The 15,476-nt window shown below is 39.0% G+C and overlaps 1 protein-coding gene across 6 annotated transcripts in view; it reads right to left on the reverse strand.

Annotated features, from left to right (window-relative positions):
- Positions 1 to 15,476, reverse strand: part of plce1 (phospholipase C, epsilon 1) — a 79,061-nt gene that overhangs the window by 16,199 nt on the left and 47,386 nt on the right. For all 6 annotated transcript variants that reach the window (XM_086139893.1, XM_086139894.1, XM_086139898.1 and 3 more), the window contains 18 exons: positions 15,098 to 15,259; positions 10,919 to 11,064; positions 10,651 to 10,798; positions 10,442 to 10,552; positions 10,230 to 10,339; positions 9,938 to 10,054; positions 7,848 to 7,976; positions 7,491 to 7,627; positions 5,852 to 5,958; positions 4,934 to 5,058; positions 4,638 to 4,782; positions 4,163 to 4,324; positions 3,879 to 3,993; positions 3,595 to 3,757; positions 3,366 to 3,488; positions 870 to 1,006; positions 549 to 787; positions 371 to 432 (listed from right to left, as the gene is read on the reverse strand). In XM_086139893.1, coding sequence (XP_085996019.1) covers positions 371 to 432; positions 549 to 787; positions 870 to 1,006; positions 3,366 to 3,488; positions 3,595 to 3,757; positions 3,879 to 3,993; positions 4,163 to 4,324; positions 4,638 to 4,782; positions 4,934 to 5,058; positions 5,852 to 5,958; positions 7,491 to 7,627; positions 7,848 to 7,976; positions 9,938 to 10,054; positions 10,230 to 10,339; positions 10,442 to 10,552; positions 10,651 to 10,798; positions 10,919 to 11,064; positions 15,098 to 15,259 — 2,438 coding nt within the window. The remainder of the gene's footprint in view (positions 1 to 370; positions 433 to 548; positions 788 to 869; positions 1,007 to 3,365; positions 3,489 to 3,594; positions 3,758 to 3,878; positions 3,994 to 4,162; positions 4,325 to 4,637; positions 4,783 to 4,933; positions 5,059 to 5,851; positions 5,959 to 7,490; positions 7,628 to 7,847; positions 7,977 to 9,937; positions 10,055 to 10,229; positions 10,340 to 10,441; positions 10,553 to 10,650; positions 10,799 to 10,918; positions 11,065 to 15,097; positions 15,260 to 15,476) is intronic.

Raw genomic sequence — 15,476 nt, forward strand, 5'->3', positions numbered from 1 at the left:
AGGTAGTTCATAGTTTGTGTGAAAGGAGGATACAGAGGGTTAAGGGTTAAGATGGAGATGGTTGACTTGCTGTGGCGACCCCTGAAGGGAAAAGCCAAAAGGGGAAGACGTAGGTTTTAATTAAAAGTTAAAAAAATGTTTCTGTGTAAGATCTGTGTAAATATGTCATGTTACAATATGGACACCTGCGGCTTATAGACAAGTGCGGCCTATATATACATACATACATATATATTTATTTATCTATTTGCCAGTGAGGCTTATATTCAGGTGCACTCAATTGTCCAGAAATTACAGTACATCTTTCAAGACATACTGTGACTAAATGCTGCGTTCTCGTGCGTAATGTTACGATGATATTTTACTCTACCTGGTGAAGCCTTCAAAGGACATCCAACCCATTTGTCTCATGCTTGTTGAGGGCTCAAATTTCTGCACCAGACAACAACATTTTTTTCAATTACTTTATCTGTATATGGTATTTCCTAGCCTCTCCCGACATGAGAAACACATGCAGTTGTTTTCTATCCCTCTCAGCCCAACAATACCTGAATAATGCTGAGAATTTCATCATAACTAAGATGCTCTCTCTGGCAGTTGACAAGGAAATCATTGAGCTGAAGAATGGCCAGTCCCAGAACACCAAGAGATGCATTCTCCACTCCTGTCCCATTGGTAACAATACTGGCTGCTGCAATGGCATCAGAGATCTGTTTCTGGTTGTCTGACATTTGCTGCCTTGTCCGGATTAACAAATCCAAATCAGAGCCATTGCGGGTTAGTAGATCTAAAATGGGAGGAAAAAGTAAATAAAGACAAAAAGCAACAACAGTTATGCTTGCCTACATATTTTCATTTGCAGCTTATACCCAGGTCTGGTTGTAGGCCTGTATCCCGGTCATCTATCCTGAGGGTTGTGTAGAGAGGAGCTGACTCCGGGCCGGAATGGCTACATGGCACAGAAAAGGTGTCAAACAACTCCTTCAGGTCCTTTCTGCTTCGGATACTTGAAGAGAAAATACATATCAAATTGTTAATAATAAATGTTTTAAATCCACTCTGAAGCAGATTTTCTGAAATGTTTTGCTTTCCAAGTAAAACATTTTTTTCTATTTTTAGAAGTTTCATTTTGGGGTTGAGACACTTTACCTACAACTAATTTGTTCAGGCACTAACTGTAGGTTGTGAGTCTGCAAGAAGGATCAAGAATCTCGACCACGATATAACTTGATGCAGTGTAGTAATAGTTAGACTGGTATAAAAATGATCTGTTTTTCTTATAAAAGGGCACATAACAAGAAAGTATTGAAAAAGCTAAATAGTCTTCCTCTTGTTTTGGCTTTTCCCTTCAGGGGTCGCCACAGCGAATCAACCTTCTCCTTCTAACCCTATTCTCTGTATCATCCTCTCTCACGCCAACTACCTTCATATCTTCTCTCATTACATCCATAAATCTTTTCTTTAGTCTTCCTCTGGACCTTCAGCCTGGCAGCTCCAATTCCAGCATCCATCTATCAATACATTCACTCTCCCTCCTTTGTACCTTCTCTCCAAAACATCTAACATATGCTGTTCCTCTGATTGAGTCATTCCTGATCCTATCCATCCTGGTCCCTCACAAAGAGAACCTTAGTATCGTCATCTCTGCGACCTCTAGCTCTGCCTGCTGTCTTTTCGTCACTGCAACTGTTTCTAGGCCATACAGCATCGTTGGTCTCACCACTGTCTTGTACACCTTGCTTTTCATTCTGGCTGATAGTCTTAGATAGTACCCCTGACACTTTTCTCCATACACTGCGCCCTGCTTAAAGATGTCTCTTCACCTCTTTTCCACACTCTCCATTGCTCTGAACTGTTGATCCCAGGTACCTGATATCCTTCAACTTCTTTATCTCCACTCCCTGTAGCCTCATTGTTCCACTCAAGTTCCTCTCATTCACACACATATACTCTGTCTTGCTGTGACTAACTTTCATTCTTCTACTTTCCAGAGCATACCTCCACCTCTCAAGACTTTCCTCAACCTGTTCCCTGCTCTCACTACAGTTCACAAAGTCATCTGCAAACGTCATGGTCTATGGAGATTCCTGTCTAACGTCATCATCAGCCTGTCCATCACCACTGCAAACAAGAAGGGGCTTAGAGCTGATCCCTGATGGAGTCCCACCTCCACCTTGAACTTCTCTGTTTCCGCAAAAGGACACCACACTACTGTCTCACAGCGAGCATACATGTCCTGCACCAGTCTGATATACTTCTCGGCCACTCCAGATTTCCTCATACAGTACCAGAGTTCCTCTCTTGGCACCCTGTCATATGCTTTTTCCAGATCTACAAAACACAATGCAGCTCCCTCTGGCCTTCTCTGTACTTCTCTATTAACATTCTAAAAGCAAATACTGGCTCTGTGGTACTCTATGCATGAAGCCATGCTGCTGTTCACAAATGCTGACTTCTGCTCTCAGTCTACTTTCCAGTACTCTTTCCCTTAACTTCATTGTATGGCTCATCAACTTTATCCCTCAATAGTTGCCGCAATTCTGCACATTAAATATGGGCATCATCATACTTCATTTCCATTCTTCAGGCATCTCCTCAGTCTCTAAGAGCCTGTTGAATAATCTAGTCAGAAACTCTGCCACTGCCTCTCCTTGACACTTCCAGACCTCCACAGGTATATCATCAGGAGCCAAAGCCTTTCCTTTCCATTCTTCTTCCTCTTCAATACCTTCCTCACTTCACTTTTACTAATCTGTGCTACTTTGTGGTCTACAATTGTCATCTCTTCTACCCTTGCCTTTCTTTCATTTTCCACATTCATCAGCTCTTCAAAGTACTCTTTCCATCGTACCATCACTTTTCTAGTATCTGTCAATACATTTCCCCTTCTATCCTTAAGTACCCGGACCTGTTGTACATTTATCTCTCTGTTTCGCCAACCTGTATGGATTCATTCTTTCCCTCCTTACTGGAACAGCAAAATAGTATTGATTATATTTCAAAAAGTCCACATAGGCTAGATAACTTGAAGCACTTGTTGAATTTATTTTAACAGACTTGTCTCAGTTGCTTTGGCTATAAATAAAACAGTTACATAATACAGGGACGTTAGATAACAACCACAGGACAGAGATAAAACACATTTACTTCATTGCACGGCATGAGAAGATAACACCAGCATTACAAATAATGTTTAATCCATCATGATGTTTTGTACAGCATGGTAAGAAATTATATAATTCATAACATATATATATATATATATATATATATACTATTACATTAATACAAGCTGATATCTCTTCTTACATGCAGGGCATTAACTTGAAAGTGAATTAAACGTTCAATGAAAGATGCATATCTACCTGAATGACTTGAAGAGTTCAACAAACTCAATAAAACTCATGGTGCTGTCGGATATAATGAGATTCTGGAACCCTTTGAAGCAACCTTTACCCCGACCATGCCAAGATCTGCTGTTCCATGCCCTTCAATCCACAAAGAAAACATGAGATGCATTCATTTGCTCAACAGGTGAGAATTAATTTTCTATGCAGGGCGAGAATAACACTTCTTCTGTAATAGCACACATACCCTGGCTGTGACTTGGAAGCCCCTGAAAGGACGGGATATGATTGTGGACGGGATTGGTTAGTCCCTGCCATAATGGAGGAAGAGGATGATGGAGGAGCCGAAGATGCAAACAATCCCGGGTTCTTTGTGGATGAAAGGGAGAATGGCCCAGGGAAGCTCTCTTCTATAAAGACAATAATTTAAGTAGGAACGAAGACCCTTAAATAATAACTTGTGTGATGATTATCCTGGTACATCTTAATTTTTTCTTAATTTCAATGTGTGAAAGATCTATGGCATGTCACCTGAATCATCTTGGTCAATGCTGTCACAGTCTGGTCCATTACGATGCATTCCCTCTTTGCAGCTCAGTGTTTTCCTGGAAACCATCTCATCATCTGTGGCATCCCCACTATCTCCCTTTGTTTGGTTAAAAACAAAATTGAACCTAAGACTCAATCTGGGAGTTCATAAGTTAAATAGGGAACATACAGTTTTTCAAAATCAATACAATATTGTTTTTCTTTACATATATCTACTGTAATATTGTAGAAACTATGACTTCCAAAATATTGTTTAATGTACTGACCCTGACAAGAGCTTTCTTTTTCTTCTTGGTTTTGTCATTTATGCTCAGAGGACTGTTTTTCTGCACAGTGGATTTCTCTCCACTCCCACCTGTGTTCCATCTCCGCCCACCAAAAAGCTCAATGGCTTGGGCTAGAGTAGGGCCTTCATATCTTCCATCCTCCTAGCACAGACAAACACATATATACAGAGGATTAAACGGACAGCAAAAATATCCAGAGCAAGACAACTCAATCTTAAAAAACACATTTATTTCAGGGGAAATTTGTGAAACCAGATTTTTGTTTGTTTCTTCAGAATCTTTGATTTTCGTAAAACTTTCAGTCGACAGTTAAAAGTTTTCATTTGTGTGTGTGTATTTAACAAAACGGGGAACAGATTTTGGATTTTGAAACATTTTATACAATTCTATCCATGTCTAAATCTTGAAATTAAATGTTGATAAGGCAAAATTGATCATTTCAAAATACACATACCTGGTACAGACTGACATACTGCCTCCTTAGCCATTGTAACCTTTGGTCAGGAAACTTCTTCAATTTCCTCGTTGCATTTACTAATTCTGACAGGCCCTTGTGGAGCATTTGTGCAGTGTGGTGAGGAGCCACAAAGTGTAGCAGTCTGTTGAACATGGTCAAGAAATTTGTCAAAATATGTATAAAAACTACAAATATTTTCCGAATAACTTCTCAACAGTTAGTAGGGTAGCAATACAGTAGTTTTCAAAAACTGTCTTTTTATACTATGGTACCAGAGTTGCCGAGACACAAACCTGTTGTCAGTGGTACTGAGACCATAAAGGAGACTGAGACCATTCTCTTCCACCGTCATCTGGCTCAGTTTATTTTGCAAACAAACAGCATGAACATCCACTCCTTGGTGACCTAGAAACACTGCCTGAATTTGAATAAAAACACAATGATCTTTGCAATTGTATTATCCTATTATCTTAACCAGCATACTATTCAAAAACTAAATTAGTCAATCATCCTTCTGCTAAATTTCCTCCTTTGGGTCTGCCAGGTCTGACCAGCATCCTTTCATGAGAGCCAGCTCACCACCAGGTAGTGATCAGTTGACAGCTCCGCCCCTCTCTCCACCTGAGTGTCCAGGACATGTGGTCGCAAGTAACACGATACAACCAGTAGGTCGATCAAAGAACTGTGGCCTAAGGTGTGTTGGTGCCAAGTCCACATATGGACACCTTTATGCCTGAACATGGTGTTTGTTAAGGACAATCCATGACGGGCACAGAAGTCCAATAACAAAACACCTCTTGGGTTCAGATCGGGGGTCCAGGTCCAGGTCACACTGTTGTTGCCCATGTGAGCATTAAAGTGCCGCAGTAGAATGACGGAGACCCTGCAAGGAATGCTCTATAGTGGCCCCTCCAGGGACCCCAAGAAAGGTGGGTAAACTGAGTGTTGTTGGGTGCATAGCCACAAACAACAGTCAGAGTCTGTCCAACCAGGTGTTCAACCAAGTGGATGAGAGGGTAGCCTCCCGCCGCCTTCAGGTGGGGACCTGAAGGCGGCGGGAGGCTACCCTCTCACCCACCAGGTTGAACACCAATGTACAGGCAGTGAGTATTGATAACTAAATCAATCATTGCCCGCCGACATTGATATAGCTATACATATTTTCAGAGCAACAAATCCTTTTTTTAAAAACACAAAAAACAAAAACAAACCTTGCAAATTCCCAGGTCCAGCAGGCCTTCTGCTAGCCCCACCATTACGGCTTGTCCCAATCCAAGTGGTTGCTCTGAGTGCGAAGCCCCTCTGCTCTGAGGATTACCTTCCATAAAATGAATGACATGGTAGAAAAAGCATAATAACAAATATATAAACATATCTACAACCAATTTTAAAAGGTATTCACTTTAGCATTGAATTTAAATGGGAAAAACATATTTAGATTTTTTTAACAGTGATGCATGAAATATTTTTGGTAGCATAGGCTGCTTGCATTTGATTTAAGATAAGTAATGACTGGACATTTAGTTGACAAGTAGTTTAGCCTTAATGTGGATGTGTAACAGCAAATGTCTGATCTAACCAACAGCTGTATTTGAAATCCTGTCTTCTTCTCCTTCTCCTTTTGGCTTTTCCCTTCAGGGGTCACCACAGCGAATCAACCTTCTCCATCTAACCCCATTCTCTGAATCCTCCTCTCACACACAAACTACCTTCATATACTCTCTCACTACATCCATAAATCTTCTCTTTGGTCTTCCAAGAGACCTCCTGCCTGGCAACTCCAATTCCAGCATCAGTCTACCAATATATTCACTATCCCTCCTCTGTACACGACTGAACCATGTCAGTCTGGCTTCCCTTTCTCCAAAACATCTAACATGTGCCGTTCCTCTGATAGACTCAATCCTGATCAAATCAATCTTGGTCACTCCCAAAGAGAACCTTAGCATCTTCATCTCTGCGAACTCCAGCTCTGCCTCCTATTTCTAGGCTGTAGAGTCTACGGCCTTGAAACAGTTACGAAATGCCAGACTGACGAAAAGACAGGAGGCAGAGCTGGTCTGTCTTTTCGTCATTGTCACTGTTTCTAAACTATACAGCATCGCTGGTCTCACCACTTTCTTGTACACCTTGCCTTTCCTTCTCGCTGATAGTCTTCTATCGCATAGTACCCCTGACACTTTTCTGTAGTGTCAGGGGTACTCTGACATTCCAACCTGCTTGAACCAGTCTCTTCACCTCTTTTCCACACTCAGTACCTGAAATCCTCCAATTGATCTCCACTCCCTCTAGCCTCACCGTTCCACCCGGGCTCCTCTTATTTGCACACATATACCCTGTCTTGCTGCAACTAACCTTCATTCCTCTCCTTTCCAGAGCATACCTCCACCTCTCTAGATTTTCCTCCACCTGTTCTCTGTTCTCACTACAGTTCACAATGTCATCTGCAAACATCATGGTCCATGGAGATTCTTGTCTAACCTCATCTGTAAGCCTCTCCATCACCACTGCAAATAAGAATGGGTTCAGAGCTGATCCCTGATGGAGTTCCACCTCCACCTTGAACTTCTCTGTTACCCCTACAGCACTCTGCACCACTGTCTCACAGCAAGCATACATGTCCTGCACCAGTCTGATATAATTCTCTGCCACTCAAGATTTCCGCATAAATACCAGAGTTCTTCTCTTGGCACCCTGTCATATGCTTTTTCTGTGTTAAAACAAACTTGTTCCTTTATGTGTTTTCAAACACAATTGGAAAGTATTTTGTGTATGTAATGTCGTAAAATGATTATCTTAAACATTTTAATGTGACTTTCAAATAAAAACAATCGCATTTCTATTATCTACCCCAAGTAAGAGTTGTGTTGTCAGGCTGCAGTTGCAAGAAACAACGAGCGGTGAGGTGGCTGTCCTGATCATAGTGGATAACTGTGGCTCCCTGCAGCAGAAACTGGTGAACATCTGGCTGTATTGACAAAACATACCTAAAGCAGAATACAATAAAACAATGCCATTAGCAGGATGTGACTTTTGAAGTTGTTAGAGGGTGCATTTTTCAAATGTACCACAATTTGATTAAGATAACCCTCACAGTACAATATATATGCCACAGAGGCTATGATTGAATTTTTGATTTTAAACATTTTTTTCTGCTCTTTAATCATCAGCATTCCATATTATGTTCCTATAAAAAAAAAATCATACCAGGGGATTAGTTCGGTGCCATGACTGAAAGCTCTGTAGGTTTCGTCAGTCCCATGAAACTCCATTTCCTTCCCTGCTGGCTCAGATGACAGATCACCCTCTGAATCTGACAAGTCTCCAACCATGAATCTGATGATTGGGGGAGGGGGGGAATTATCAGGGAGAAAGACAGCAGACTGTCTTTCTTTAAGTTATTGCCATGTCTCTGTGATGATGATGTGCTGAAATGACCTGAAAGCATGATTAACATTGTTCTAATGTAGGCCAAACATGACCCTTCATTGTCTTATGCTCTGCTTGGTTCCTTGTCAGGGTACAGTCACTGTAAGGCAAAAAGCAACAGCAATACAAGAGAAATGCTACTTACGTCATCCTGGAATGAAAATTCTCTTCGTAGAGTACTTGTATACATGTAATGACAATGCTATGCTGTAGCCTCACAAGGGCGAAGCCCGCCAGGCTGACCTCCCTTCTCAGAGACCACATTGAATCACGGCTGCTAGAATCCACAATTTAGTTAATAAAGTTATGACCATGCGCGAGTCTTAAACACTCCTCAGGCAAAGAAGGTTTTTCTTTTAATTTGGCACACCATTCACACTTTAAAGAAGTATGCTGACTCGATTTGTGGACTGTAGAATATGTATATTTAGTATATTGATATCTGCTTGTTAATATTTATTAATATTTAATAAGTATAACATTTGAAAAGCATCTTGTTTTGAAATTACAAATTTATTCCCCAACTAAAAAAGGTTCCATTCTAATCAGCAAACTTATGAAACCATCTATTTTTGCTATTTAAGTTCAAACTCCTGAACTCTTTATAAAAACTTGCAAGGCATGCTCTAATTCCTGCAATGACTTAAATGAAAGGGAACCAGAATAGGAGAAGTGGAAAAAAAGGAAAAGACAGAGGCTTTGACATTAAAGTCTAACAGATGTTTGTTGGAAAATATCAAAACAATTAGCTTCAAAGCAGTATAATGAGCCTGACCAAAACTATATGAATTCACAATAATCTTCGTCAACATGATATCATCATCTACAGTAAAACAATAGCAAACAAATGCTTATTCAGGTTTCACAATGGATCAAACCTGTGATAATGTATATCTATTGTGTATAATACCGTAAGTTCATGTCCAAATCCCAGTTTATATAATTAGTTACTTGCCATCACTGTTGAAAAGCACCAGACCTGTGCTCCTTCCTGCTCTAACTCGGAACTAACCTGATTCCTTCTTTTTGTCTGACTCAAATGTTTACTTGAACATCGTCTCATTTCCATAACATTCTCCAAATGCCTTCTTTCAAGATTCCACTACTGTGTGCCAGTGTTTATGACTGACAACTGCATACTGAAAGATATCTAGGAAGACTCAAACAAAGCTCAGAATATCGTGAGCATCTTGTTAATCATCACATTTCCACTTATACAAAACAACCAAGTGAAATATTACTGATGCACACTGAGGGTTGAAATGTTTGGTAAAATGAAGCAGATATAAACTTTTCTTTACAGTACCAAACAAAGAAAATACCAATAGCAAGTTTTATGTAAACCAAAATATAGCATTTTTCTCCATTGTTTCATAAGCGATTTAATTGGCAGTACATCCACTGGTGTCACCGTCCTTAAAGCAGAGATTCTGTTCAACACCAGTGCTATTATTCAAAGTTGGAAGATCAGCTAATTCTAGTTCTCATAAATTTCAATGTAACAGACCACTAAGTTTTACACTGTCTGACTGTGTATTAATAACATAAGAAACAGGCCATCGACAGGAAGAGTCCCAGTTCCTAACAACATATCTGCTCATAAAGCCTTGAAGAAGTGATAGATCTAAAAAGTTGCCCATGGCGCTTAAACATCCTTAGGAGGTGACTTGCGGAGTGCTGAAAAGGGCTTTATAAGATACATCTCGCATACCCCTTTTTTTTACTCCATACAATGCTGTTCCAGTTTGACATTAATGACTGGTACAACAAAAATTTTTTTTCTTTACGCCCAACAGTTGTACTTTGGTATCCTACGATGAGGAACAAAGGAACACAATTCACTTGAGGATTAAAAAACAAGTACTGACTGATTGCGGCAACGTTCCCTGAAGGAGTTGTTTCTGAATGATGGACAAGAGCCGTTAGGAGAGGGACTAGTGCAGGCCTCATCAGGATCCTCTGCCTCCAAACTGCGGTTACATGATCTGGGCTCAGGAAAAGAAAATATGTATTTGGCAAGAAAGAAAAATTAAGTAAAAGAAGGTGAGTAGTCAAGAGGACAAATAACGAATTAAACAAAAATCTGAGACAAAACATGACATGCGGTAAAATTTCCCATTATTGTGTTCTCACTCACAAAATACGATTCATACGGTATACCTAATAATCTGAAGGATGTTGTTGACAGTTGCTTCTTTTTCTGGTATGTGAAGACCATCCGCACCAAAACGTGACATGTAGTTTTGCTGGCCACTGTAGTCAGACACAAACTAGAGCAAGGAGGGCAAACAAAGTAAAGCATAATAAACTTTATTATTAGTGATTGGGTTAATTGTGCATGTATGAAAGCATGTTCATGGCTTTTAGAGTACCTCTACTGAGTCCTCTGTGACTTCAAGAGGTGGCTTGAAGCTGATTATACTTGCTGTTCCATCCAATGCATCACTCAACTCTTTCAGAAAAACTCCACAGAACGGCACCACCTATGATGTTTGAACATGATGGGGAAAATATGAGTTTATACCATCCTGAAAAATGTATAGATATAAAACATGTCATCTGGTCAAACAGTGAAACTTACCTTGCATCCTGGGATATTGACTGCCCTGGTAATAACCTTTTTGTACTCAGAAGAAGACTCATGCTGAGCCATGGCATCCTTAAGACTTCTCATGGTCTCAATGTCTGACTGCTCCATAAACTGCCACATCTTCAGTACTTTGCGGGACCTGAAATAAAAATAGATTGCGAGATGTTTAACAAAGAAATCAAATTCTTGCTTATATGCTTATATGCTTTTCTAACCACAAATAGTTATATATATCCATGTCTGTGTGTTCATTACAAACCTGAGTCCAGCCAGGAACTCCATGACACCATTGTAGTTTCCCATGTTCCAACAGCATTTTGCAACATGGACCAGATATGAGAAAACATCTCTTTTCTCCTCCATAGACCCTGCAGTCAGGACCAGCCATGTCACCCATGAACTCACCTGTGGGTAAGTGTACCAAGGATAGATGGTAAATAGCAATTGTAATTAAGCTCCAACAGCATTTTGCAACATGGACCAGATATGAGAAAACATCTCTTTTCTCCTCCATAGACCCTGCAGCCAGGACCAACCATGTCACCCATGAACTCACCTGTGGGTAAGTGTACCAAGTATAGATGGTAAATAGCAATTGTAATTAAGCTCCTATCTCTTGGCTGATTGTATTTCCTTTTAAGAGAGAACATATGAAGCACAGAACATGGAACATGGATTCTGTTTATTTTGATTTAAAAGGTATATATATATACAAGACTAAACTGCTTATATTCCGTTCCCAATTGGTTTAATTTACTTTCTCTTTAAATGAAACACCTCTCTAGCCTTCTCATGATATTACACGCTGCCTAGCCGAAGGAGTTAATTGAAGGTTTATTGGGGATATCTTTGTATGGAACAGAGTTGGATAAGTCCATAAAATGTACAGTTGGTATATCACTAAAAAAACGGATGAATTAAAAACTCACTGAAACACACACACACACACACACACACACACACACTCATGCACACGCACGTACACGCACATTGTGTAATTATAGAAGCGAAAACATCCCCTTGCCTTGCCCTTGCCCTTGCCTTGTCTTACTGCGTTGTACTATGTATGTAATGGTCTGTAAAGACCACTGCAATCTGATTTTACAAGAACTTAATAAAGCCATGAAGATGCACATGCACAGAGGCAGAGAGACAGACACATATGACAGTTATGCTTTTTTCTGCGTTGTGACACTTTATAAAAAGTAATATTTAACTTTTCAACTCCTAGTTTTTCTCATGAGCTGTCAGTGATCACTGAACAATCGTATATTACACAACACCTCCAAAATCTTTGGTCCATGTAGAGACTACTTAAACAAATACAATAGGCATAAGACCATGAGTACTCACACATCAGTCTCACACATTAGCATATAGACATGCTAGTGATGAGACTCCAAATAGTCAGAAAATCTTGGTGCTTGTGACACTTTTGAAAAACATTAAAAGATATAAGCTTTCATTTTTCTCCAAAACGTCTGCAAAATAAATATTTTCTTAAGATAACTGTTATGCTGAACCTCTTTTTTGCCGAGGTTGTATAGAGCTTTAAACTTTATCATTTTGCCTTTTAGCAAAAATCTGAAACAAAAAAGATTAAGCCTCTGTTTTACGGACAAAGATGGACAGGAACTATCTTGTTCATTAAAGTTACTTTAATGTGTCTCTTTTGTACTCATTCGAGTAATTTTTGACATGGTAAATAGAAAAACATAAGCAAAAAAACCTGGGCTTTCCCACACCCCTGCACAAAGCCTTTATGCAAATGACTTGGTGCTTTATACATTGTAGCAGTGGAACAAGCAGAACAAGGGTTGGAACTCATGCACAATCAAATAGGAGCATGCTCTTGTAGGAAATGGTGCTCAAATCAACTGCTGGCCAGTTAGCCTAAAAGATATGTGTTGGGCATGTGAGCAGTGGGCTGTATTAAATTTCAAGAACAATGATCTGTCCAGACAGAGAAGACATAGCTAATGCCATATTGAATTCTGTTGAAGTTCACAACAAACTCCAACAGCATTAATGGAATTCCTATTTGACTTTGGTTTCAAGTGTAGTGAAGGGAATAGCTTCATAATGCAAAATAAAAATAATAAAATCTATTCACTACTAGAAAGGAATAACTCATTTCACTTGCTCTTTTACTTTAACCAATACAGTATTATTACTTATTTTTTACCCCCAAAGCTGGTCAGGTTACTGTATATTTATTGCTCATCAACATCCCACCTGTACTTATCTGCTACAATCTCTTGTAGGAGACTTTCTTAAAAACAATCCTGCCTTATATTTTACTCCTATTCTCTGCATGTGCCAGGGTGGATGTGCCTTGGGTTGGAAAGTCTGCTATCAAACATTGCATTAGGAAATATTGCAAAGCTATATCAGCAGTTCTAAACTATTCTGACTGCCTGCAAAGTATCTTTGTAAAGCCAATGTGTGTTTTACATTACCATGTGAGAGTTGCCACAACTTTTGATTTTCCAGATGATGAAAGTGTTTAAAAAATGTAACATCATGGACAGGATGCGAAATTGCAGTAAGTGGTGTATTAAAATAAAATAAAGATACATTCAAAATATTAGAGTTTTACTATAAACTCAATTAACTTGATAATGCAAAACACACCCTCACACACAGCATGTTTCATTAATATTTGTATGATTAAAAAGTCCATGCACAGACATAAGGATACACGTAACCATTGTTGAGTACAAGTTGATTCACCTTTGATTTTTGTGTGCTCATCTATCTAACAGACTGTCTCTCTGTCTTCATCTGGGCATGTCCGGTCTCCTTGATACATGAACTACATTACCAAGGTTGACAATTAACAATTACAAACTCAATGCAAGAGCACATACTGTACCTATCAAAACTGCTGAGCCTCAAAAGTCTTTTGCTGTGTTATCGTTGTACTGGCTTAATCCTTTACACCCATACTTAGTTAGAAAGTGAACAAGATCAAAGCCACTAAAAGTTTTTAGTAAATGGGATTTTAACTTACCATCAAATTAAAAGAAATAAATCAGACCTGTACTGATCTCACTGAGATTTGATTTCAAAGTATTTGATCCTTTCCAAAACGAGTTGGCAGAATATTTAAAGCACGATATTCGGACAGGTATTCAATCGTATCTGTGTGTGCAACTTTAAAACTGATAATGTCTTTGAAGAAAAGACAATCCATATTTACATATAGTTTTTTTAAGCATAGTTTAAATGTAATTGCTTGGAGCATGTATATACTGAGACCCAGTATGTATGCTGTTGGGATTGTTGAAAAATAAAAGCAGAAAACTAATTCCTGACATTATTTGTGATTTGACGAAGGCATAAAAATAATAATTTAAAAAATAAAGCAAAACTTATAGACTAACATACAATCCCCCATCACATCTGAAAACCTCATTAGACCATGGTTTTAATCAGCTATTACTGACTTTCATTTCAACCAAAATCGTAGCTCATCAAACAATGAAAATCATCTGCCATATTCTTGCTCATCATTATATTTTATAAATTAATGCAAGTTAATCATGATTTAATGAGAAAGATATCCTAAATAAGAGAACAAAAAAGGATTTAAGGATCTTTCTTAGGAAATCAGTTTATCAGAATATGGTACATAACACAAAGCCATTTCACAGTGTCTTCTCAGGGAGAATTACTGTTGTCATTTCACTCTTGCTCCACTGTACCCTTATATGGCTGCAATGCACATGTTTTTGTGTCTCGCTTGCTCTCTTCCCTTTTGTTGACTTAAATGAAAACCAGCTGACGTACAAGGCGCGCAAATTAAAGATGACATCACTTCTAATCAATCTATCCCTCTCAATTTCTCTATCATACTAGCACAGAATTCTGATTGTTTACTCTAGAAGTCAAACCCCTTGAAAAGCACAATGCATGAGAGCGGAATATTAGCTAACTCAAATTACAGAGGATGTGTAGACAGCAGTGTGTGCGAGTCCAGTATGGGCTGATGTTTGGGTATGACTCACTCACTGAATACAACATGGCACATGGAGGAAAATAAAATTACTGGTCTGTTATGCCGCAGAACCTTTTAAGTTCATGTTAAATCACAAACACAGTTCTAATGCTTGACAGTAAAGCTATAGTGGTACGACATGAGCAGAGGCACTTTTCAGTGTTTCATGTTCAAATACCTGAATAAGGTTTTTTTTCTCACTAGTAATTCAGTAGTGATAATGTTCTTTTCATTCCTGTATTTTGACTTTGATTTTTCAAGGCACTCAGTTAAGGAAGTACAGATTTGTGCGTCAGTACAAAGTTTGCTAAATGTATGTTGATCATCCAGTGATTTCAATGTATAAATCATTGGTAGTCGTAAAAACTGAGACCAAGGGGCGTAGTCACATAGACTTACTCACATGTGATGTGCACAAAAAAACAAATAAACACTTACCTCATTGAAACGTGCTACCAGGTTCTCAACGGCATTATTTTGCCTCTGAGTAGGCATGCTGGGTGCTGACAGTGAGGCCTTGAGGTTTGGGGGCCTTTTGATTTTACACTCCAGACTGCCCAGGTCACAAGTGAGGAAACAGAGATAGTCCAGAGGAAAGACCTAATATAGAACAAATTACAAATGAAAGATATTTGATTATAATTGCAGCAGAAAAGGTAAAACAACAACTTATCTGTAAAGTTCATTTTAAACTTTGTCAAAATGAAATGATAGTCTTGCATTGTGGTTGTATCTATTTCTTTGCTCCACTTTTATGCTTATATGAATCTTCTTCTCCTTTCGACTTGTTCCTTCAGGGGTCACCACAGCAAATCAA

The sequence above is a fragment of the Fistularia commersonii genome, chromosome 32 (genome assembly GCF_037954325.1).
Source record: "Fistularia commersonii isolate RoL2024-O1a breed Wild chromosome 32, RoL_Fcom_v1.0, whole genome shotgun sequence".
Classification (NCBI taxonomy): Eukaryota; Metazoa; Chordata; class Actinopteri; order Syngnathiformes; family Fistulariidae; genus Fistularia; species Fistularia commersonii.